The sequence below is a fragment of the Myotis myotis genome, unplaced genomic scaffold (genome assembly GCF_014108235.1).
Source record: "Myotis myotis isolate mMyoMyo1 unplaced genomic scaffold, mMyoMyo1.p scaffold_m19_p_17, whole genome shotgun sequence".
Lineage (NCBI taxonomy): Eukaryota > Metazoa > Chordata > Mammalia > Chiroptera > Vespertilionidae > Myotis > Myotis myotis.
The window spans coordinates 34,665,162-34,691,128 of record NW_023416321.1 but is presented as its reverse complement, the minus strand read 5'-3'; the positions used below and the strand labels follow the sequence as shown (position 1 = coordinate 34,691,128).

The 25,967-nt window shown below is 47.3% G+C and overlaps 1 protein-coding gene across 2 annotated transcripts in view; it reads left to right on the top strand.

Moving 5' to 3' along the window:
- The first annotated feature begins 5,087 nt into the window (after positions 1 to 5,087).
- PITPNA (phosphatidylinositol transfer protein alpha) overlaps positions 5,088 to 25,967 on the top strand; it is a 42,035-nt gene continuing 21,155 nt past the window's right edge. Inside the window, exons 1-6 of one of the 2 annotated variants that reach the window (XM_036340968.1) lie at positions 5,088 to 5,349; positions 9,530 to 9,560; positions 14,973 to 15,118; positions 19,261 to 19,352; positions 24,544 to 24,551; positions 25,511 to 25,585. In XM_036340968.1, the coding sequence (XP_036196861.1) occupies positions 5,330 to 5,349; positions 9,530 to 9,560; positions 14,973 to 15,118; positions 19,261 to 19,352; positions 24,544 to 24,551; positions 25,511 to 25,585 (372 nt within the window). In that variant the 5' untranslated portion in view covers positions 5,088 to 5,329. The remainder of the gene's footprint in view (positions 5,350 to 9,529; positions 9,561 to 14,972; positions 15,119 to 19,260; positions 19,353 to 24,543; positions 24,552 to 25,510; positions 25,586 to 25,967) is intronic. The other variant, XM_036340967.1, reaches the window with a different exon arrangement.

Here is a 25,967-nt window from a genome sequence, read left to right as displayed (position 1 = left end):
GGGTGGGAACCGTGAGATGCACAGACACCAAGACAAAGGCAAGAGAAAAGGAGAGAGAGAGACCAAGACAGAACAGAGAGCAGGCAGATAGGGGGAAAGGAGACAGCCGCAAAGAGAAGATGAAAGAAACAGGCTGAAGATGCTTTACCCAGAGTAGAGGGACAAAGACTGATGTCGGGTGGGGAAAGACAGGAAGGCGGTAGAGACAGAGAAATGCAAAGGGGCAGAGAGGAGAGGTAACGAGAGAGATGAAAGACAGAGAGATACAGAAAAACAGATACAGAGAGACAGAGAGGCGAGATAAACTGATAGGATAGAGGAAGAGAGAGCTAGTGAGGAGAGGTAGAGAGGGAGCTAGAGAGATGGAGAGAAGACAGAGAAGTACAAACAGGTGGAGAGGGAAGGAGACAAAGAAAGGGAGACATGAGAGACAGAAAGATCATTGTGACACTGGAGATTAACTTCTTTCTCTCCTTTTAAGCCTGGAGCAAGTAGAAGTAGCTTAGGGGCAGCAATGTCCATCCCTCCTTCTTCACAACACCTCTGCCCCCAACAATAATAATATGGAAAAGTGCCACGAACTGCACAAAATTACCTTCCACACATTGCCTCAAGGCAGGCATTTTACAAATGAAGCAGCTTAGGCACAGAGAGGTTCAGTAACTTGCACAAGGTCACACAGGTGGCAAGTGGTAGGCCGGGGACTCCAGGGCATCAGGTACCAGGGGCTCTGTTCCCACAGTGGGGCTGTTGGCTCACGCTGGGGAACAGTTGTAGAGTGCTGTGGTCCCTGTGTACAGTATAAGGGCTAACGCAAAGCTTGCTAGAGTTAAGAGATGTAAGAAACAGAACAACTGAAAATAAAATGTGAGCCCCGGCCCCGTGGCTTGGCTGATTGGAGCATTGTCCCATATACCAAAAAGGTTGTACGTTTGATTCCTGGTCAGGGCACATACCGAGGTGTCGCATTGCAGGTTCAATCCCCAGTCTGCACTGGTACGGGAGGCAACCGATCAATGTTTCTCTCACATAGATGTTTCTCTCTCTCCCTTCCTCTCTCTCTCTCAAATCAATAAACATACCCTCGGATGAGAATTATAAATGAATGAATAAATAAATAAATAAAATGTGAAAAATATCTGACCTTGTTAAGACACTAGACTTATCTTTTAAAAAAAACAACCCTAGCCCTAGCCGGGTTGGCTCGGTGGATAGAGCGTCGGCGTACAGACTGAAGGGTCCCAGGTTCAGTTCTGGTCAGGGGCACGTGCCCAGGTTGCTGGCTCAGTCCCCAGTGGGGGGCGTGCGGGAGGCAGCCAATCGGTGATTCTCTCTCATCATTGATGTTTCTATCTCTCCCTCTTCCTTCCTCTCTGAAATCAATAAAAAATATATTTAAAAAATAAATAAAAATAAAAAAACAACCCTACAAAATAATATTTTTTAGATAATTAGGGGAATGTGAATATGAACCCAATGAGATAATATCAAGAACTTTGTTAGTATGATAGTAGCATTATGATTTGTAAGAAAACATCCGTGTTTCTAGAATGCACACTGAAACATGGAGGTGGGGAGATGACATGACGGCTGACATTTGCTTTAAAATGTTTCAGAGAAGAAAAGAGATGAGGTGAGAGTGGCAAAATCTCACTGACAGTTGGATCTGGGTGATACGAGTGGGGATTCCTTAAGGCCCTCACATGGCTGCCCCTGCCCATGGAGCTGAACAAAACGGCCTTCCCGAAGGCCCCACGCTCAGTCTCTCCTGTGCGCGCCCACCATGTGACCCTTTCATGTTCTAACCCAGCGGTTTTCTTTCATATTGATCTCCGAGAGGGAGGGAGAGGGAGAGATAGATAGAAACATCAATGATGAGCAGGAATCATTGATTGGCTGCCTCCTACAGAGTCCCTACTGGGGATCAAGACTAAAACTCGCGGCCTGTGCCCTGACTAGAATCAAACCATGACCTCCTGGTTCATAGGCCAACGCTCAACCACTGGCCCACACCGGCTGGGCTAACCCAGCGATTTTCAGCTAGTGTGCTGCAACAATTTTAAAAACATGCAATACCTGGCTATTTAGTTAGGGCTGCTGACCTCTTTCCCCTTACATTGTCAAATAAACTAAGCCACCCAATGTGAGTGAATCAAGATTATACCTATTTTTTTGTGTCAAGTCGACAGGAAATACACTATTTTTTTTGGTGTGCCACAGAGTTTTAGTAATTAGTTTATGTGTGCCGTGAGATGAAATAAGGTTGAAACCTGCTGCTCTAATCAGAGGCTCCTCTCTGGCCTCCCCAGCCCCCAGATCCCATCCTCTAGAATCCTGCCTCTGTGCCTTTGCACACCCCAGTTTCCCTCTGAAAGTGCCAGTCCCCCTTTCTAGCCAAATCTGGCTCATATCCCCCTGGTCCTGGATGCTCCCTACTCCTCTCCAGGCCGGGAGGCCCCTCCCCAGCACTGTCCTTTGGGTCACACACATGCCCCTTTATTGCAAGCTGCCTCGAGTCACTCGCTAGTTTTCTGCAAGTGCAGGGCCCAGGCTGCAGGAGGGCCTCCAGAGCAGAGGCTGGCTCTCGGGTATTTTGATTGTTGTTTTGCGTGTTGTTTCCTTCAGTGCCTAGCACAGCCTTCTAAACTCTCCTGGCTCAACTCTTATTAACTAAGAGCCAGAGTAGCACTAATTCCTCTGGTCATTCCGGTCTCCGTCTAATCATCCCCTCCTCTAAGAGCCTTCCCTGGCCACCTATGCTGCCTGCCACGCCCATGCTCACCCTGTTCAGCCTCTTTATAACATTTATAACTTGAAGCTAATTCTGTATTTATTTATATTCTGCTTCCCCCACTGAGCAAGAGAAGGGTGTCATTTTTCTTGGTCACCCCTGTATCCCGAGTGCCTAGGAAACAGCTCAGGGCAAGGCCAGGTGCTCAGTCAATATTGACTCAGTGAATGAGTAACTGTAGCTTTCCCAGCTAGACTGCAAGGTCCCAGATGGCAGGGTTTAGTTACTTCCTGGAGAGAGCCAGCCCATAGCAATTGTTATTATTCATTGATATTATTGGGGCGGGCGCCGGAAGCGGGGGGGCGGACCTACACTGGGAGGATCAGAGGGCCAGGCTTAGGCCACTCACTTAATCTTGGACTTTGAGTCATAGTATCTCCTCTCTTGGCCGTCTTCACAGGGCCTGGGCTTAGATCTCTCCAAGATTCAATGAATGAGTGGCCAATGTGTGCAATACTCAGGGCTGTCCCGGGACACCAGTCATGGTTTAGCAGCTACACAGCCATCTGCTCCACCCTCCCTTCCCAAGTTCGCATCTTGGGCCATCCACTAACCATGGCCAGGGTGCTCCTTAAACCCAACACTGGAGTCGTTGCTTTCTCCTGTGCAAATCTGCCTTTCCTGTGTTCTCCTAAAGGCAATCCACTTACGCTCCCAGGCCAGAAACTCCTTCCTTTTACCCTCTCAGCCAATTCGTCAAAAACCTTGCTAATTTTACTTCCGGAGTTACTGCTGAATCCACTTCCCCTTTCCCCTTCCTTCCCACCACTGTCTTTCTTAGCCCATCTTTGCCTGGATTTCTAAAGAAGCCTCCTCACTGGCCGCCCTGCTTCTGCCCTGGCCCCTTCCACCCCCTCTCCACCCAGCCATCAGAGTGAGCCTTTGGACACCAATCCTGCTTAAAACCTGTAAGTGCCCACCTGTGCCCTTCAGATGGACTCCAAACACCTTATCATCACCTACCAGGAATTACACCATCTGACCCCAACCCACCCCTGCTACCGCTCCTCAGCCCCCCAACTTCATGCCCCAGTCACTTCTTTCAGGTCCCCAAATGTACCTTTGCATTCACTCTGTAAACACCTCCCCTCCCAGCCCCCTACAGATCTCAGCTTAGAAGCTCTTCTTCCAGGATGCCTTGTTGACTACATCTTCTGGTGTAATCCCAACAAGCCCGTGTTTCACTTCTCACAGCCCCTTTTCATTCTAACTGCCTGGCTCCTCCTCCACCCATCAACCTACCCCCACCCGACCCCACACACCCTGTCCCTGAGTTCCCTAAGGGCTAGGTGAACTTTACCGTGTTCACTTTCTCAACAAAAGCACAGGTTTTGGTACACAGCAGGCACCTAGCAAATACTAACTGGATGAATGACATAACACTAAAACTTTAAAAAAAGGTTTTTTTTATTGGTTTCAGAGATGAAGGGAAAGGGAGAGGTAGAAACATCAATGATGAGAGAGAATCATTGATTGGCTGCCTCCTGCACATCCCACACTGGGGATCGAACCCACAACCCAGGCATGTGCCCTTGACTGGAATAGAACCTGGGACCCTTCAGTCCGCAGGCCGACGCTCTGTCCACTGAGCCAAACCAGCCAGGGCTGCACTAAAACTTCTGGGTGAAAAGCTCAGCCCCATCACATGCTAGCTTTGGACTTGAACAAGTCTCTGAACCTCTGCCTCCTTCTGCTCACCTGTAAACTGGGACAATAATAGTACCATTTAGGTGGTGTTGTCCTGGCAGTGGTTCTCAACCTTCTGGCCCTTTAAATACAGTTGCTCATGTTGTGACCCAACCATAAAATTATTTTCGTTGCTACTTCATCACTGTAATGTTGCTACTGTTAGGAATCGTAATGTAAATATCTGATATGCAGGATGGTCTTAGGCGACCCCTGTGAAAGGGTCGTTCGACTGCCAAAGGGGTCGCGACCTACAGGTTGAGAACCGCTGTCAGAATCAAGCACTTAGAAGAGCACTTGCACGTCCTGGCTATTGCTAATTTTTTTTTTTTTTACACAACCCTTTCCTAGATCTCAACCCACCCACTGGGAAGGCCCAAGCATACAGGTGCATCTGCCCCGGCTGCGGAACTGTCACACCTAAGACCCTGCCCTACACCCCGACGTCGGCTCCGCCTAGCGGCGGGGTCCTGTGCGCGCCCCGAGCCCATGGTGCTTGCCGACGCAGCGGCCCTTTTAAGGCCGGGAGGCGACAGGGCGAGGAGGCCCCGCCCCCGCGTGAGGTCAGCGCGCACGCTGCGTGTGACGCGCTGGTTGCCGCAGAGACGCCCCGCCCCCGCGCGGCGCTGCGGAACCAGAGCTGCGGGCGGCGTCGGCAGCGGCGCGGGAGGCGGTGAGGCCGGGGCGCAGGAGCCGGCGCAGCGACCGCGGCGAGAGCGGCGGGGACGAAATAGACCAAGACGAAGACGCACAGGCAGCCGGGCCGGGCAGGGCCACGGGGAGAGCGGCCGCCGGGAAGCGGGCGGGAAGCCGGGCTGGCAGCAGGCAGCCGCCGCCGAGCCGCGAAGCGACATGGTGCTGCTCAAGGAGTAGTGAGTGTCCGGCGATCGTGCGGAAGCCGGAGGGAGGCAGCGCCGGGGTGGGCGACCGGGGAGGGTGCTGGCCGAAGGGGTGCAGCGGCCGGCCTGGGTCCGGGGGATGGCGAGCGCTGGTTGGGCTGTGGGGCGGTCCGGCAGGGGCCGAGGGGGCAGCGAGGGCCGGACAGGGCCTGAGGTGGGGCCAGTGGGAATAGGGAGGGCCGGACAGCACCTGAGGTGGGGCCCAGGGGCGGTGGTGGCTGAGTAGGCCTGAGGGGAGGCCGGGGGACAACGGGGACCCGACAGGGCCTGAGAAGGGTCAAGGGGACAGTGGGGGCTGGACAGGACATGAGGGGCCGAGAGGATGGAGAGCTTTGGATGCGACGTGGGTTGGGTCCACAGGGGGGGCCGAGGGCCGAGGGCCCGGGCAGATCTGCAGGAGGGCTGAGCACCTGCGGGAGGGAGGGGTGTCTGAGGGGCCGAGGAGCAGTTAGACCAGGGCAGGCAGAGGCGGTGAGCCGGCCCGTGGCGGGGCGGGGTTCGGGGGATGCGCAGCACCGAGGGGTCGGAAGATCAGGTATGACAGGTCGGGAATGGAGTGGAGATGATGGGGAGGGGTGCGGAGGGGAACCCGGAGAATGCGTGGCTGCTCTGGGCATCCGGGGAAAGATTGTAATAAGTGGATAAAGTAAAAGGACTAGGGAGTCTGGGCCAAGCTTCGGTGACAGGAAGGGCCTGAGGACCTACCCCTAAGGTGGCGTGGCGTGGTGCCCACCTGGTAGGTACAGAAGAGGAGGTATGGGGGAGGGGTAGCTTGGGACTCAGGGACACTTGGGTAAGGAGTCCAGAAAACGCTGGGCAGGGGCTGACGTGATCTGAAGGGAGCGATGGAGAGGGCGAGGATGTTGCCAGGGGAGAGGACAGTTTGGAAAGAGTGTCTGTTTGTAACATAAATATAAGAATCACTGGAGTGTGGGTGGGAAATGGGCAATCTATCTCTAGGGAATACTCCGTCTGGGTGCAAAGAGATGGGGAAATTGCTTTGAGGAATCGAAGAGGTTGCCATACAGCCAGTCAATAGAGCAGTGGTTCTCAACCTTCTGTCCCTTTAAATACAGTTCCTCATGTTGTGACCCAACCATAAAATTATTTTCGTTGCTACTTCATAACTGTGATGTCACTACTGTTATGGATCGTAACGTAAATATCTGATATGCAGGATGGTCTTAGGCAACCCCTGTGAAAGGGTCGTTGGACCGCCAAAGGGGTCGCGACCCACAGGTTGAGAACCGCTGCATTGGAAGAAGACCATGAAGGGTGAAGGAGCTCTTGAGTAGTGACTAGGGGGTGGAAACTAGTGACTTCCGGGAGGAGGTGCGGGGTGATGGGCTTGCCCCTGAAGTCCAGGAGATTGGGTGACAGGAGGGGATGTCTGCATTGCCGAATTTTTCAAATGTGAGATGCCCCATCCCTGAGGCTCATGGTTCCAAGGAAACATCTCGGGACTTTTTTTTTCCTTTCCAAAGAGGAGAGATTGAATGTGCGTGTGTGTGGCATTTACAGTAAAACTGTGCTTCCCTCCAGGGGAGGGCAAGTGGACAGCATTGGGCCAGAAGCCCAGGAATTTTGGGAGTGAGATGTCCAAGTAGAGAGCAACTGGTGGAACTCACTTGGTAGCCAGGCAGGTGTGCGAAGGGCTGTTTCCATGTTGTGGGTGAAGCACTTTGTCCCGTCTGACGGCTCTTGGGAAGTGTTTAGGACATAGGGAGCTTTGGATGGCAAAGGGAGCAGAAACTCGTGTCATCCCAGCTAAAGAGTATGATTTTGAAGCCCTCTACCTGACTTTCTTGATAGCCAGTCTGATGTTGACTCAGCCAGAGCTTTATGGGGAGAGGAGGAAGAACCTTGGATGTCAACAGGAAGAGAGCATGGTGCACTTTGGATTCTATCTAATCTTGACTGTCCAGAAAACCGGCTTTTCCCATTTTCCTGATCCCTTTTTCTGAGAATCTGCAGAAACCTGTAGTTTTGTAAAGGTGGTCAGGCGGGGAAAGGGATCTTCAAAAGAGATCCGAGTGAGTTTCAAAGAGGGCCTCTCTTCCCATTCTTTGTTCTCCTCGCCTTGAAGCCTGTTAGGGAAAGGTCCAAGGTGCTGGGGATGCAGAGCCTCCCTGGCCTGTGCGTTTCCTTCCTGCCCGACTTGTGCCCTGTGTGTGCTCAGGCATGTATGACGTTCCTGGGCAGGGGACACGGAGAGGGGCATCCGAGACGCTTGGCTGTGGCTGCAGCACTGCAGCTCTGGGAAGGGTGTGAGTGAAGGTCACACTGAAGTGAGCACAGCTCCAGTCTCAGCCCAGCACTGCCTCTGTGGCCCTCTCCTTTGGAATTGCACCCTATTGCTGCTGGGTGGTTTTGCTCCCAAGGAGCCAGGGAGAAATGTCTGGGTGTGCAGCTGTAACGTCAGCAGCCTCAGAGCATCCTGTCAGGAACTGGCTGATGCCCTTCTCTTTTTGGGGGGCGGGGGTAGACTTGGTGTCCATCCAGGGTCTGAAGGTTGTCCCTGTTGCTGTTTCTGATACTTCCTCTAACAAGATTCTCCTTGATTTGATTTCTGCAAATTCTTGGATGTGATTTTTAATGCTGTTCTTGAAGATAAAAGGCTGATTGTTTTCTAGGAAGTTTCTACTGAGGGTGCTGAAATTGTGGCCTCCAAGTTGGAAATATTTTTCTGCATTGTCAGCTTTTTCTAATGGGAGGAGAACATTAGTAGCAGCATCCAATAACCTGCAGGATTTACATTGTTTGAGTCATTCTGGAGGAGGGGAGTTAGCAGGCAGTAAAGACTTGGAGCCCATTTTGTTTTTCCTGCTACTTTTCTGCCTGGTGTTTTGCCCATAGCGTGATGTTGTTCTCAGACCCCTCTGTGTGCTTCTTGCTACCTGGGGGATCTCTGTGGAAATAGAAAATAGTAAGCAGACTGTTTACCAGCCTAGAGCAGGAATCCTAATTGGTGAAACCACTGCATAGGACAGAGGGCATAGCAGCTCATGCTTCAGCAAGCACCCAAGATACAGGAGGCTCCAGCTAGGGCCTGGGAACTGACATCTCAGCATGGAAGTGGGCTGGTTTTATATGAATACAACTAAGCATTTTTGTTTCAGCCCTCTGACCTCACAGCTTTGAACTAAGGGTTGGCTGTTGCTCTGCCTGACAATGCAAGGCACCCGGAAGAGTGTTGCTAAGCGTCATACCAATGTGGAGTTCTGACCAGTGTGGGGACTTTGCTGGTCGTGGCTTCTCCATCAGATTTTTGGTGGTACCTCCAATGATTGGTGGTCATTGAAATGGAGAAGGAAAACAGTGATCAGTTGGGGTGCCTTTGGATAGGTTCTGGAAGCCAGACACAAATTGGGTGTCCTATCTTGGTGGCTTTGTGGTAGTAGCTTGTATTGTAATATCCTGGTTGGAGGATGCTCTTAGAGTGATTCAGCCTCCAAGAAGCTTGACCCCTTCCTAGCCTTTCACCTTGAGGGTTGGGTCCGCACATGTGTAAATCCCCAGGGCCTAATTCTTTGGGTCTGAATCCTCATCTTGGCTTCAGAGTTTGCAGGGGTGGGTCCTCCTATGTTAGCTGCTCTCATTGGCAGGTTTTGTCAGGGAGATTAATGGAGGAGAGGGAGAAGACATTTCTGAATGTGAATCAGAAGCCTCCTGGGAAGTAGCTGATGGGGGGACAGGTTCACACTGAATCACAGAGCCCTAAATGGAATACCAGAAGGGCACAGAGCGTCCTAGCCTTGAAGCACTTGGGGCCATTCTCTTCTGGGGTTTTTTTGTTTTGTTTTGTTTTTTTAATATATTTTATTGATATTTTACAGAGAGGAAGGGAGAGAGAGGGAAAGAGAGTTAGAGACATCGATGAGAGAGAAACATCGATTCAGCTGCCTCCTGCACACTCCCCACTGAGGATGTGCCCGCAACCAAGGTACATGCCCTTGACCGGAATCGAACCTGGGACCCTTCAGTCCGCAGTCCGACGCTCTATCCACTGAGCCAAACCCGTTAGGGCCTCTGCTGGGTTTTTGACAGTGAGTGTAGTGTCATGTGCAACAAAATGTTTAATACTATTCTAAAATGATGCTTTAAGAGCCTTGGGCAGGTTTGAGAGCCTGAACTTGTTTTCCCTCTCTTACAGTCGAGTCATCCTGCCTGTGTCTGTAGAGGAGGTAAGTCCTTCATTTTATCCATAGTTGTATGTAATTGCTCCAAGTGGCCCAAACTCTTTGTGTGGTTTTCATGTTTGTTCTAACATAGAGATTGATAATCAATACTTGATGTGAATTTTCCTGGTGCTACTTTCAATTGAAAGAAAGCACTTATTATTTTTAATTTAATTTAAATTTTTTGAGGATAGGAAAGAAAGTTGTTTGTTTTTTTCCAATACAGTTTACATTCAATATTATTTTGCATAGTGGTTAAACAGTCATATACTTTAAAAGTGTTCACCCTGTGTCTTGGCTGGTTGCTCAGTGGTTAAAGCATTGGCCTGCACACCAAAGTGTTGCAGGTTCTATTCCCAGCCCTGGTTGGGGCACATTCGAAAGGCAACCAGCAGATGAGTATTTCTGTCTCTCTCCCTCTTCTTCTCCCTCTCCTTCTCCCTCTAACTCTCCCTCTCCCTCCCTCTTTCTGTCTCTCCCTCTCTCCCCTCCTCCCTTACTCCCTTCCACTATCTCTAAAAAAAAAAAAAAATCAATGGAAAAAATATCCTTGGGTGAGGATTAATAAAAATTAAAAATAAAATAAATAAAAGTGTTCCCTCCGGTATTCCCAGTACCCACCTGATAGCATACCTATTACAATATTGACTGTATTCCCTATGTTCTCCTCATATGCCTGCAGCTATTCTGTAACTACCAATTTGTACTTCCTAATCCCTTCACCTTTTTCACCGAGTCCCCCAACCCTCCCCTCTGGCAGTCACCAGTCTCTTCTCTGTAACTAAGAGTCTATTTCAATTCTGTTTGTTCATTTATCTTGTTCTTTAGATTCCATGTGTAAGTGACATCATATGGTATTTGTCTTTCTCTGACTGATTTATTTCACTTAGCATAATATTCTCTAGGTCCATCCATGTTGCAAATGGTAAGATTTCATAAGGATGCATATATTCTGTCAATTTAGTATTTTGGGTTTCTTCAGGCATATACCCACAAGTGCAATCTCTGGCAGTTCCATTTTTAATTTTTTGAGGACCCTCCATGCTGTTTTTCAAAGTTGCTGCTCCAATCTGCAGTCCCACCAACAGAGAAGGCACTTGCTTTGTATACCTGGGCAACTGTATACAACTTGCCTCAAGCTGCTGGCATGCTAGTTAACCGAACAGAGACTAAGTCAGCCCCCTTTACCTGATGGGACTGTGCCTGTTCAGGGACATGTTATTGAGGGGATTGAGTGTGTGCATTTCTGGGACCTCCATGACTTGAATGGGAAGTGTGCATAGCTCTGTCTGGTTGTGCAACAAACCAGCAGGGCAGGAAATCTTCGTGGCCCTCCCTAGCTATACTCTAGGTGACTGCTGGAAAGACCAAAGCCCAGAACCCTCCTTTTACGGAGGGCAGGGAGTAGCAAATGGTCTTGGCTTGCTCTTTATCCTTTTATGGTTCTTGGACCTGTTGTCTCTGTGTATGGGGATCTGGCAGGATTTGCCACAAGAAAGTTTATAGGCCATGCTGACTCAGAGTTGGTCTCCTGGACAGCAGAGAGCTGTCACAGAGCCTCCCTTGTCCCACCCTTTCCCTGAACTTCCTCCACTTTTCTCTCCTGGCACAGCCTTCTTTTTTGCTTCCTTCTGAATCCATAGTCCTCTCTCCACCCCCACTTCCAGTTAAGCTTAAGTTTGGGTGAAATTTGTCAGCCAACATAATGCCCCTCAGTCATTCTCTCTCCTGCAGAGTCAGCATGAAACTCCTGTGATTAAAAAAATAAAAAATAAAAATAAAAAAAGAAACTCCTGTGATAACTTCCAGTCTACTCCAGATATGAAATGGACCTTTGAAAAATGAAATCAGTACACACTAGATGAGACAAATAACCAAGCTTCTTGACCCTCCAAAAGTGGTGGGCAGATATTAGCCTCTTAGAGGATTGTCTCCAGTGGTAGGCTGCACGTCTGATAAAAGCTATGGAGACCTAGGAGGGGAGCCAGAGGTGGCCTCGAACATGATCTTGGAGTTCTGTGAAAGGAGAAGGGAAACAAGACTAAGGAAGCTGGTGAAAGGGGTTGTGGATAGATGCTGCAATCCCTGGAGGCGCCTGAGATGTACCTGAGACCTGGGAACCACAGGCTTGGTCTGCAGGCGTCCGCATGGAGGACCTTGTTAATCCACTTCCTTTGGGGGCTGTGCTGCTTTTGTGAAGATTAGCAAGTGATTTTCCCAACCAGGAAGCCAAGCAGGAAGGCCTAGCACATCTCTTGCCCTGAAACTCAGCTCTTGAGGGTCTGATGATTCCCTCTCTGCTATACAGCATGATCCCACCTGCCAGTCAAGAAGAAGTCCCAGGAATTTGGGAGTATCTCAGTGTGGCATTTAGGGGTGGCATGAATCTTTTCGCAGAGCGTTTGTTGATGGAACGAAGGGTGGGAATGTCTCTGACAGTGTGGCAGACCCAGGAGGGCCAGCACCTGTCTGTGGCACTTCCTGGCTGCTCTGTAGGAAAGTTGGAGGGGCCAGAACACTGATTGCTAATAACAGGCCAAGGAGGGAAAGGGGAACTCGAGCGTGTCTGAGATTAGAGGTTTTAGCTTGTGGTGGCTTTTTTGAAGCATTGAGGAAGTGATGGGGGCAAGTGAACAGAGCTGGAAATCTAAGCAGCCGCTGGGGCAATAAGCACTGGTTAGGATTCCTCTGTTTGCCTGATGATGGTCAACCTGTTCTCAGCTAGAAACTGCTGCTGAGAAAGCAGTGCTTGGCCTAGGTTGGAAGCAAGAGCTGCTCTTTTGATGGCTTGAACCTTAGTTCCAGAAGATCAGAAAATCTTGAATGGGAGGCCATACAGGAAACAAGTAATGATCAACCTTCTCAGTCTTTATTAATAACTCCATCCTGACTTAATGGTTCCCATGGGAGCAGCCCAGTCTTGTGTAACTGATAGATTCACTTCCTTATTGGAGACCATGATTTTAGGTCCTCAGAGCTTTCTGATTTGGGGGGAAAAGAGAAGGCCAAGGCTTTATAATCATCCTGATGGTACAAATCAATATTTTGGGATGGAATTAGTTTCTGGCTGGCCAGACACTTTGGCCTAACACTGCACAGGGTTTCTGGGCATTCTGCAGCAGAGCAAGAAAACTTTGGCTGTTCGACACGGGTGTGTCCACCAGTGGTTCCTGGCTCAGGGCTGCCCACCCCCTCCTGTGGGTAGGCCTGTTTTATCTTGTTTCCAGAGATGCATGGCACCATTCCCCTATGGTAACTGTCCTGACAGGGCCGTGTGGGTGGGACCAACAGCTGTGATGGTTTGTTTAATGTCAGTGTTTTAGGCCCACCCACAGCATCTTCCTGGGTTTCTACTCCCAGATTGCCCAAGTGGTGCAGTCTCTTGTTTTCCTTAGCTGGATATCTCAGTTCTTTGGGACAAGGGAACAAATCTCAAGGGCAGGGAGCAGTATCCTAGGCCTGAGGCACCTGGAATCCCAGTCTCCTCAACTCTTTATCTGATGTGATGTCTCACCCCTGCTCCCACCTTCACCCCATTTGAGTCTAGCTGCTTTCTGCTTTCCCGGGGTGTAGAGCCACTATGCCACAGGGAACCCTTGGACATAGAAGGTGTCCCACTTGTGGCGTGTGGAGGCTAGTTTAACTTACCTCTTTGGATTAGCAAAACTGCCTTCACTTGTCTTACTGAGATTAAAGGATCAGAATATCAGGGGCGATTAAAGGGGGAAGGTGCCTTCCAACAGACTGATCCTCTTAGAGCCAGCCTTCTGATTTCTGCAGCTGAAGAGGAACCAATGAAAGGGATTAGTCTCTACTTGGAGCCCCTCTCCAAGCAGTGGCACCAGCCAGCCACGCAGTCCCCGCCACCAGGCCTTTTCCCGAGCCTGCCCTTTAGGATTGCTGAGTCAGTGGTTAGATGTTCTTATGACTCTTCGCTGAAACAGAATTGCTGCTCCTTCTTAGGAACCCCTGGCTCAGCCAAACCCTGACCCACTTGATAGAGGTGTGCCTCAGCTAGGGGGTGGCCTTGGAAAATTTTGCACAGGGACAGCTTGGGGTTCTACGGGGACATTGAAGCAACAGTGATGCTGCTCTGGATTAGCAAGGTCAAGATGCCTGGCTGTCACCCCAGTGCTCCTCTTTATGGGATTAACTGAGTCTTGGTTGCTTGCCTGGGCTTTTCCTTGGCATTTTGTGCTGGTTTCTGCTTTGTAAGTTAGGGCTCCTTCAGCTTTGTGGTGAACAGTAAATTGTCCTGGGCTGCTGCTTCACCTTCCAGACTTTGCCCAGAAGTTTCCCTACGGTGCTTAGGAAGCTTCCTGGTCAAGTAAGCATCCAAGTTTAAGGTGAAACAGTCCTGGATGCTGCCTCTGCTCCTTGCTCTTGCAAGCAGTGGTTTAAATGACAGCTGCCCAGAGACACAGCCTCTCTGTTTTAATCTCAAAGGGAGAAAAATGCTCTCATCTTTCACTCCTGGGAGTACCAGTAGTTTGGGAAGGGGGCATGCGGGATGGGGAAAACCTTTATCTACCTCCACAACATGTTGGGTAATCAAATGCCTTTTTCTCATATGTGTGCCTGGTTGGCACTGGCAATGACAGGCAAGATGCATCCTGTGGTATAGATGTAACTTCCATCGTTAAATGGTCCTGTTTATTCTCTTTTCACCTTATTTTTTCATTTGGACAGTTTCCTTCAGAGAGAAGGGAGCAAAGGGGCCAGGCCTGGCCACTGCCCAGGTCATTGGCCCTAACACTGAGTGTCCTGAGAGGGTCAGAGGAGGCCAGTGATCTTGACTGGTGACTTGATAGGGTGGCATGTGACCCAAATAAAGGAAAACTAGGCTTTTGCCATCTAGTAAGTGCCAAACCAGAGGGTGTACCCAGCCAGCACAGACCGTGGGGTAGGAATCTGTGCTATCTAATATGGGAAACACTTTGCTTCAGCCCCATCAGGAATCTGAAAAGTATCTGGAGGTCTGTTTGCCTGTGAGGCTGTTTTCTGAGCTTCTGGCTGGCGGGGCGGGGGGAGGGGGTGGGACCATTGGAGAAAGAAGTCATGTCTTAGGATCTGTTTAAATGAATGGAATAGACTTCTAGCAACTGCCCCAGATCTTGTTATAAGGGCTTAATAAAAAAGACAAAAGCTACCTTGCATTCTGTCTTCTGCTTTCTGGATGGTGGTGTGAAAATGGGAAGGATAAAATTAAACATCTATCTGATGGCTAAAGAGAGGCCACGGAGCAGGGTTGTCAGTTGTTTCGGATGAATTGGGCAAGGCCCTGTGTGAACTTCAGAATGAGTTCTTAAGTTAGGGGACCCCAAAGTGACATAATTGGACAATTACTGGCAACTGGACCATTGTAACCGTTTAGAAGATTCTGCATTGACAATAACTCCCATCTCTCTGTTCCTTTAGTATCAAGTAGGACAGCTGTATTCTGTGGCTGAAGCTAGCAAAAATGAAACAGGTGGTGGAGAAGGCGTGGAGGTCCTGGTGAATGAACCCTATGAGAAGGACGGTGAGAAAGGCCAGTTCACACACAAGATCTACCACTTACAGAGGTATGTGGCCGTGCAGCAGAGCCTAAAGATGGCCTGGTTTTGAGGTGGAGATAAAGGATAATTGGGGGTTTCCAGGTCATTAGCTGGTTGCTTCACCTGAGAGTGGGTGTAGGTGGTAGTACTTCTTTGTTCATTTAAATGTTTTGGGGTTGTTTTTTGTTTTGTTTATTTTATTTTACTTTAAAATAAAAGTAATTCTTGCCCTAGCCGGTTTGGCTCAGTGGACAAAGCATCAGCCTGTGGAATAAAGGGTCCTGGGTTCAATTCCAGTCAAGGGCACATGCCTGGGTTGCGGGCTCAGTCCCCAGTAGGGGTCCTGCAGGAGGCAGCTAATCAATGATTCTCTCTCATCATTGATGTTTCTGTCTCTCTCTCCCTCTCCCTTCCTCTCTGAAATCAATAAAAAAAAATATTTTTAAAAAATAAAATAAAATAAAAGTAATACTTGTCCCATCAGGCTCCCAGTCCCCAGAAGTGATAGTGTGATAGTGTTTAGTTTCTTGTGGGCCCTTTCTCCAGTAATACTCATTGTCTGTGAGTATAGGTGTGTGTGTAAATGGATGTTCATTTCCTTTATTGTTATCTTAACACAGATGGGATCATACTATACACACTTGACTTTGCTTTCTTGTTAGTTATCATATCATAGCTTTCTTTCACTGTCAGCATATTTGGCCTCATTCTTTTGAAGTACGCATAGTATTATTTTGTACAGATGTGCTGTAACTTTTTCCCCTTTCCCCTTTTGATGTATGTTTATAGTCATTTCCAGATGTTTACATACAGTACTCCAGTAAAACGGTTGTGCAAAGCTTTTGATGTACTTTTGTGTGTAAATCTATAGTAAATGTTCCTTCCTAAAAGTGAGATTGCTGGGTCAGGTAGTATTTTAAATTCTGATATTGTGAAATCAGCTACCAGAAAAATTTTGGTGCCTCTCTTTGGATCAAAGACATAAATATTTAAATATTTGAACTGATTTGTGTACTAAAATCCATAGCAAACCACACAAATTTGCTGAATCCCTAACCAAAATAGTAATACAAAGTGTGGCAATGTAGTTGTGAGTACACAAAACACAGAGTTTATTCTTTTTAAAAAAATGTATGTTTGTTTTTTTTATTTTAAAGAGAGAGGAAGGGAGAGAGAATGAGAAACATCAATCAGCTGCCTCCTGCATGCCCCCTACTGGGAATCGAGTCTGAAACCCCAGGCGTTTGCCCTGACTGTAGTTGAACCAGCAATCTCTCCGTGTATGGGATGACACTCAACCAACTGAGCCACACTGGCCAGGGCCACAGACTTCATTCTTGTATTATTATTTTTTAAAAATATATTTTTATTGACTTCAGAGATGAAGGGAAAGGGAGAGAGAGAGATAGAAACATCAATGATGAGAGAGAATCATTAATTGGCTGCCTCCTGCACGCCCCACACTGGGGATCAAGCCCGCAACCCAGGCATGTGCCCTTGACTAGAATTGAACCTGGGACCCTTCAGACCACAGGCCAGTGCTCCATCTACTGAACCAAACCAGCTAGGGCTCTTACAGTATTATTAATAATTACATTATTTTCCATACAAAACCTACTTTTGCCACACCCTGTATTTCAGCAAACTCTGAGCCAACCCAAAGGGTGTTGATAATAATAGTAAACATGTACCAGCTTGAATGGCAGTTGAACCAAGCAAGTTTTAGAAACTATCTAGAACTGGAAAAAATAAACCTGAATATTTTTTTAAATTGTGGTAAAGTATGCATAACAAAAAATTCAACATTTTAAGTGTATAGTTCAGTGGCATTAAGTATATCCAAATTGCTGTGCAACTTACACCTGAATCTTAATTTCTAGTCACCAGACTGAAGTAAAACCAGTTTCATCTTCATTGGTAAAATCCCTGATTGAATGTAGTCTGCCCCTCTAGAGATGTGAAAGTGCTAGCTAGCCCTAAGGGGGCTAGGGTTTTGTAGTGTGGGAGCCAGGAGGAAGCAACACTGTGAGGTGGGGGGGGGGGGGGGGGGGGGGCGGGTCCCACTGTGTTCCCATTTCCTTGCCAGTGTGCTTTTTCCTCCATGCCTCCTCTTTATCTCCTCCTTCCCTACTCTGAGTTGACCGTTAACCAGTACTTAAGGATCCATTAATAGTTAATTAAAGCCGAAACCGGTTTGGCTCAGTGGATAGAGCGTCGGCCTGCGGACTGAGGGGTCCCAGGTTCGATTCCGGTCGGGGGGGTGTACCTGGGTTGCGGGCATGTCCCCAGTGGGGGATGTGCAGGAGGCAGCTGATCGATGTTTCTCTCTCATCGATGTTTCTGGCTCTCTATCTCTCTCCCTTCCTCTCTGTAAAAAAATCAATAAAATATATTTAAAAAAAAAATAGTTAATTAAAATAAGGCTCCAGATGTATGTCAACGATAGTTGAGAAAATTTTTTTTTTAAATTTAAGGCTCAAGATATGTCTTCTCTGTAGTTGCATTTGTATTTTTCAAAGAGGATTTTGAAAAGAGAGAGTGAGGTTGATAGAAGGGCCAGTTGGTTCCTCAGCTCATTTGGTCCAACCAAAGTTGCAGAAAGGAGGTCTGCAGGACCTGTCTTTCCCTCTTCCTTACAAAGGAGGGTGTAAACTTTGAGCTGCTACCAGTACTCCCTTAACTCCACACAGCTGCAAAAAAAAGTTTTTTTAAGTGCTGAATGCCACAACCACCTCTCCTCATGAGGACCATCTAGTTGCCCCAATCAGAAGCACAGGTTCACCACTACCCTCTTCTTCATCCCTTATATCAAATCCCTATTGACTCTATCTCCTCAGTACCGCCAACCTAGCCATTTCTTTCCATCATCTCTTGCCTCCATTTCTGTAGTAGTTCCTAACTGGTCACCTTGGTTTCCACTTCACACAGCTTTGAGTGTTCTTTCTAGAAGACAGATCTGTTGCTCCCCAGCTTTAAAAGCTATAGATGGCTTCCCTTTGCCCTCAGGATAAAGTCCATACTCTTTGATGTAACCTACAAGATCTTTTATGACCCAGCCTCTGCAGGTTCTCTTGTTCCCTACCTCATCCCTTACACCAGGTACTCTGAACTTCTCTCTCTTCTCCAAACTTTTCTTACCTTACTCTTATCCTTTTGCCTTGCTCAGTCCTACTCACTCTCTGCTCTGTGTTCATTTAATCCTTCTTCTCCTGAGGAGCCTCCCCATGCACCATGCTGCCTGCACCACGTTCTCCTGTGCTGTCCCTCAGAGCCGTGTGCTTACCCATTGTGGCACACAGTGTTGTTCCCTGTCTGGTTATACTCCCCACTGGAATGTCAGCTCCTTGAGGGCAGGACCTGTATGGTGTCTGTATGTATCCTGGTGCCTGGCACATGGAACTACTGACCTGAATGAGCATGCAGTGAGTGGATGAATCTCAGGGCTGCTCTGAATTCTCTGAGTTAGCTCTCTTTGAGGTTAGCTCTCTTTTCTTAGGCCTCAGGCACTAAAGCTGATGATATTGTTGGAGCCTGCTAAAGCCTGCTTAGAATACCAGTGAAAGATTAAGGAAGAGAAATACATATACCTTAAATGGGGGAGGGGCTCTTACTGAACCTGCTTTTCTGTAATCTGGGATACGAAGAATTAAATAGAAGAAAATATTTTGTCCTGGGAGGCATATGGCCCTGAGGGCTTCCTGGCATCCCAGGACTGACAATGAGAAGATCATCAGATCTTCTGGAATGCCATACTGAAATTAGTCAGTCAGTCTGTCTGGCCCATAAACCTGGACTGGTATACTCTTGGAGGTATGTCATCCATGCCGTGTGGAATATGATGCCCCGGGCCCAGTGAGCTCTGGAAAAAAAGCATATTGATAATGTAATGGCTGATAAGCCTCGGCAGGTAGCCCACAGTCCCACCTCCTGTCCTGTTCCTGGTGGGGGGTGGGGCAAGATGTGGGTGGATGTTAGTAGCCCAGCTGGGGGTTCCCGCTCTGACAGCTGGCTTCTCACCCAAAAGAGTAACCTACTTACCTCATGGAAATTTACTTGTCAATTCCCCATTGAAGAGGCTAGGGCTGTGGCCTGAAGAGTGTGATGTAAAAGCCCATTGTCTTCTCATTCTCTCCTCCATTTCTTTTCATAACCCCTTTTTCTTACTATAGCAAAGTGCCCGGGTTTGTTCGAATGCTGGCCCCAGAGGGAGCCCTGAATATACATGAAAAAGCATGGAATGCCTACCCTTATTGCAGAACTGGTGAGTGCAGACCTGGCTAGAAGCTGGGGTTTGGGCCCCAAGCCAGAAGATGTGGTCAAGTAGACCCAGCGGTGGGGAAGAATTGGGGTTTTGTGTCCCATGTTCATTTTCTGGATTAAGCCAGTGGGAAGATGAGATTAGGAATTTCCTTCAGACCTGAGGCTGATGGAGTCATTGTTGTCTAGTAATTTGGCAGCCAGCTGGGTGGAAACCACCACATAGCCATGGCCTGAGCTGGCACAGAACCAACCCTTCTTATTTAGGGGATGGTATGATAATTTTGATTGTTTTTACTGATTACGAAAGTACTGTTCTCTTTTTAAATTTTAGAAAATAAATAGAAACAGAAGAAATTAACCACCCATGCTTCTCTCTCTCTCTTTTTTTAATTTTTAAAACTGGTTTGAGGGAGAGAGAAACAAATATTAATTTGTTGTTTCACTTACTTATGTATACATTGGTTGATTCTTTTTTATTTTTATCCATTTTTAATCCTCACCCGAGGAGTGAGAATATTTTTTCCATTGATTTTTAGAGAGAATGGAAGAGAGAGAGAGGAGAAAAACATCAGTGTAAGAGAGACACATCAATTGGTTGCCTCCCGCTTGTGCTCCAACCTGGGCCAGGGATTGAACCTGCAATCAAGGTATGTGCCCTTGACTGGGAATTTAGCCCATGACCCTTGGGTCTGTGGGCAGATGCTCTAACCACTGAGCAAAACCAGTGAGGGCACTGGTTGATTCTTGTATGTGCCTTATCAGGGATTAAGCCTGAAACCTTGGTGTATCAGGATGATGCTCTAACCAACTGAGCTACCCGGCCAGGGCCCATCCATGATTCTCGTATCCCTAGATAGTCACTGTTAAGATTTTAGTATCTTTCTTCCTGGTTCTTTTTTAAAATCTTACATATATACACATATATGAAATGTCCAGACATGTTTCCTAGACAAATTTTGGATCATATCATATTAACTATTAAATTGCTCATTTTACTCAGTAAATGAAGAATCTTTTTCCTGTCATTACATAGTCTCCTATTTTTAAACATTTGTAATGGCTGCATGGTATTCCATTGTATGAATATGCTATGATCTTTTTAAACCACTCCCTTATTGTTAGATACTGAAATTTCCAGTTTTAATATGATATATTTGTGTTTGGCTTGAAAAACAGCGTTGAGGCCAGGGACTCTTGAGAGAGGCAACAGTCATAGAAAAGAGCCTGAGGGTGACCTTCTTGCCTTGGGGAAGGGCCAGGCCTGGACACCAAGAAAACAGCAAAGGAGCCTTAGCCAGTTTGGTTCAGTGGATAGACCACCAGCCTGAGGACTGAAGGGTCTCAGGTTCAATTCCTGGTCAAGATTACATACCTTGGTTGCACCGGCCCTGGTCCGGGCACATGTGGGAGGCAACCAGTTGATGTGTCTCTCACATCAATGTTTCTCTCTCTCTATCTCTCCTCCTCCCTTTCACTCTCTCTGAAAACCAATGAAAAAATATCTTTGGGTGAAGATTAACCAAAAAAAAAAACATAGCAAAGGAAACATTGGTGTTATTGGGGGAAAGTGGAAATAAGCCCAGTTTTTGATGACAAAATATTTATAATCAGTTATATCTCAAATATGTAAAATAGCACATGGAATGTGCATGCCAGATTCGGGTGAGAGGGTGGAGGGCAAGGAAGAGGAAAGTCACTGTGAAGAACCCTGACTTATACTCAATTAGCATGTTCTGTAGTTAAAGATGGAAGTGGAATTATTTTCTTAACCTGGGTCAGCCTCCTATCTGGAGTTTCTGGAAAAGAAAGACTTGGACCTCCACAGAGAACTTTGTATTTTAGACTTTCTGGGATTCCCTTTGAGTAGTTCAGACTCCTAGCTTTCCAAGATTCCAGAGTAGTTCTCTTGGAGAACCCATGCTAGTACTGATCCTTATCCTGGGGTGCTTCTTAGAGGTCCCCTAGAACTTTCTGTGAGCTGTGTGGCCTTTCCCCCAGCCAACCTACATTTGTTTTCACAGTCTGGCTAAGGTGTCCTCTTGCCAGCCTCTGCTTACATGTACTGTTTCACTTGCTTTATTTGTTGGGACTTGGTACTCCCTAGATTGTATCTGATGAGGATGTTCCACCCTTGTGGTCCTTATCCTGTGAACTTGGGAATGATTAAAGTCTAGAGCACAGGATCATTACTCTTTCCAATCCTCATGAACCTTGTATCAGGAGATTAATAATCATTGATAGGACCTGGGGTGTGTGACACAGAGTTTTATTGCTGTAGCTGAAAATGCAAATATCCCTACTACAGAAGCATTGGGCAGGAAGCTTTTTTTGAAGAGAGGCATGCACACACTTACTTTTTAAAAATATATTTTGTTTATTTCAGAGAGGAAGGAAAAGGGAGAGAGAGATACAAACATCAATAATGGGAGAGAATCATTGATTGGCTACCTCTGCACATCCCCCACTGGGGATTGAGCCTGCAACCCAGGCATGTGCCCTAACCAGGAATCGAACCGTGACCTCCTGGTTCATAGGTTGATGCTCAGCCACTGAGCCACGCCAGCTGGGCCACACACTTTCTTAAAAGACCATGTGCACTGTAGCTGTGTATGTCTGGTCTAGGGCCAAAGGTGAATTTTCTTGATGTCTAAGAGAGTTGCATTGAGCATACGTCATAAGAACCTTTGTCAACTTGGCATAAAGGCGCAAACGGATAGCATAGACTCCTCCATGCGTGGGGCAGGGTTCTGGGTACACAGCTTGTGCTGACTGAGAGATGCCACTGTCCTCTGTATAATTCTAGGGAGTGTGCTGCAGCTGACATGGGTGTTATTTTAGCTGCCAAGTGTTCGTTCACATATTGTCCTGACCTTTGGCCAAAAGAAAAAAGAGATAAAAGTAATTTCTAAATATTACATGAAGAGGAGGCAGGGGTAGGGGAAAGGTTGGTTTCTCCAGTGGGTGCTGACCTCACACTCATAGTCACCATCATACGAAATGAATGTGTTGAATCTTAGATCTGTTCAGTTAGATGCTTGCTCTTTTAAAATAAACAAGGAAGGCTAATCTCCAGTTTCTTCTGGGGGGTGATGGGAGAAAGATGGTTAGTTCAAACATCTAAGTTTGGTCCAAGTAGATTAAAGGGTGAGGTGAGATAGATAAAGAAGCATGGAATAAATTCCTGAGCGGAATGAAAATGGAGTTGGAATACTCTGGTCATTCATTATCAGCTGTTTCTATGCTCTTACCTTACTTTTCTCTGTCTCCCCCCTGTTGTTGGTGGGCTGGTAAGATGGGGTTTGGTCTGTGAATGAAAGTAGGAAGATGAGCCCTAACCAGTTTGGCTCAGTGGATAGAGCGTCAGCCTGCGGACTCAAGGGTCCCGGGTTCGATTCTGGTCAAGGGCATGTACCTTGGTTGCGGGCACATCCCCAGTAGGGGGTGTGCAGGAGGCAGCTGATTGATGTTTCTCTCTCATCGATGTTTCTGACTCTCTATCCCTCTCCCTTCCTCTCTGTAGAAAATCAATAAAATATATTTTAAAAAAAATTTAAAAAAAAAGAAAAAAGAAAGTAGGAAGACGAAAACAAATGTTTCTCTTTCTGTCTCTTCCTCTAGCCTTAACCCTTGACTGAATAGTCTCACTAAGCCATGGTTTGAAAGTACCTTATTAATCTTACTTAGAGAGCCTGCTTTTCTGACTGCAAAGGGTTTCCTGGGACTTTTTTGTGTGCTCAGGATTGCAGTTTGAAGAAAAGGGAATGCTGGGGATGCAGAGATGTTGGGAGGAGCAGGGAGGACCAGGGAAGATTGTTTGGTCACCCCCGTTAGCATTAAGGACCAATGAGAGTCATTATCATCATAGATTTAGAAATGTAACTAGTCAGAACTGAGCGGATCTATTTCTCAGGGTCTCAAAAAGACTAAGGTATACAAACCTCATATGCCAATATGTTTAGTGTACACACCAAAGCGTGTATAATCAGAATGCCAGTATGCAGTGAACATGTTTACTTGCTTAAGTGATCAGACTCGTGTGTCTGTTCATTAGCATGTTCTGTCCTTACAGAGGCCAAGCTAGAAGGAGAAAGTTGCTCGGAGAACATGGGGTCAGAATCAGGTGGTTAGTTGGAAAACCTTTGTGGCTGTGTGATCAAACCAGGCCAGCCTGACACTGCTGTCTCCACTCTCGGGATGGGGCTGCTAGATGTGCCACGTTTGCAGCCTGGGGCTCCTGCCCCTAGGACAGCCCTGGAGAGTTTTTCCAAACTGGTCTCTTTGGACTCCTTTGATGGATATGATACTCACCATGTCCTTTTTGTTAGCACAATTTTCTCCAAGTTCATAACAGAGCAGTTATTTCAGTAGGCCTTTTAGTTATCTTACTCTGGTGCTTTCTTCCCAGTTTCTTTCATTGGAAAATTACTTATAGTCTCCTGGGTTATTTCTATACAAGATAAATCTTATCCCTTATATTTCAACTTTTCCTCATCTCAGTCTCACAGGTAACCTTAGTTGCAGTTTTGGAGTTGTGGGGTTTGACTGTTAGTCCTATCAATGTCCAAACATGGCAGTGTGGCAGCCATCAGAAATTGAGATAACTCTAAATTCAGAGGGTACAGAATGATCCAGGCTGTTGTCAGGAGGAGAGCTAGTCCGTTCCCCAGTGACATTAGAGCTGCAGTCATTTTCTCTGATAAATAATTGAACTGTGCTTTCCGAGGGGTCTCATTACAATGAGCGGGAGTATAGAGGGTGAGAGGTTTGGTTACAGTGAGAGGAGGGATGCAGGAGGCAGATAGATGTGCTGCCCTAAAGTGCCCTGCTCTGTGCTCCTGCAGTGAGGGGGACACCAGGTGATGCCCCGAGACAGAGCGGTGGGTCTCATTGCTTCAGCTCCTCAGAGCCAGTCCCCCTCCTTGCTCAACTGGAGAGAATCTCAAGGAGCCAATAGTGTCATTCCTTTAATTAAGTCCCAGATTTGGTCTTTGGGGACTTTCATATGATTGAAACTTGAGGGTTGATGCGTTTGAGGTACCAAATGCACTCACTGGGAATTGGAGGGTGACTGTGGGTGAGCCCCAGGGAGTGGAGAACTCTTTGCTATTGTGATCTCTGGGGTCGAGGGCCAGATATTCATTCACCCTCATTAATCTTTTTCTCTCTCTTTCCATGTCCTTGCCTTGGAGCAGTTATTACAGTAAGTATTTTCCAAGGGGGGGTGGGGAGGGTGGAATTGTAGATGATTTCTAAGAAAAAAGAAATAAAAATGTAACTGCACTGGAGGTTACTGGGTATTCCTCTCTTTCTCTTGGGTGACTTTTGGAGTTGTTGAGGCTTAATCCTTTCAGTCCTAAGGAGAAACCTATTAATTGGCAAAGAAGCCTCTTTCTTTAAGCTGCCTTGGCATGTGGCTTTGTAAGGTGCAGCAGTCATGGCAGCCTAGCTCTGGCTCTCACATGTTCAGAATGAACCAAGGCTCTTCCCTGCTCGCGCCACGTCATACCTTTAGGTTTGTATAGAACTTCAGTTCAGCTGACCTGAGTGGGGCTTCCCACTGGGCATCTATTGACCCCAGTGAACACTGACCCCTGGCATAATTATGAAGTCAGCAGGCTTTCTCTTCCATGCCCATCCCCTGGGTCATTGCCCCTTCTCTCCACCTTTCAGCATCCTCATCCAGTGCCTTGTCCCTGTTGGTCAACATAGGCAGTACTTGGGAACCCAATCCCTGCTAAGGAATTAATGGACTAATGTGTTCCTCCTTTGCTTAGTTCTAATTTTGAAAAAGCACTAAGGGAAGAAGATAGTAATTAGCATGAAGAGTTCATTTGCTGAGAAGAGAACTTGGACCTCAGCAAAAGGTTGGCTAGGGGGGAAGGGGGTAGTGATGAACATTTTTGGTGGGCTAGGAAGTCTTCCTCTGTTCTTCCCACACTACTAATTACTAGCACCCTGTGCATAAGCTAGTGACCTATAAATTACTACAGACCTTGTTGGCTGGGGTGAAGATTGAATGAGATAATCCATGCCTAGCATGCTGTGGGCTCCCAGTAAAGTTAGCTGTTATTGTAAGGCAGAGGTTGCAGTCTCTGATCCAGTAATCTTTACTTTTCAACTTTGAGCCTGGTGACCATAAGGTATTTTCCCCCCTTCCAGAATGAGTACATGAAAGAAGACTTTCTGATTAAAATTGAAACCTGGCACAAACCCGACCTTGGCCAGCAGGAGAATGTAAGTAGCACTTCCCAAGAGCTCCAAAGGCTTCCAAGCTTCCGGGCAGGGGATTGAGACCGCCCTGTCGCTTCTCCATCCCTGCCATGGGGTCCGCTCTGTGCTTTCCTTTTCCTGGCCAGCTGGGTAGTGGCCTCTGCTAGACCTGTCCTACCAGAATGGGGCTGCTCTGTCTCTGATTTGCAAAATATGATCCCTAAGACTCCTTAGAGGGCCTTTTCATTGTACTGGGATTGATCTAAAATGCAACTTCTGGTACAGAGGAGCTGTATTTTTAAAACATCAGGATTACAGCCTCTGTTGAGAACAATTTCCCAGTAACTCCTCAAATTTAAAATACATCTATCCTTTACCCCAGCAATTCCACACCTAGGAATTTATC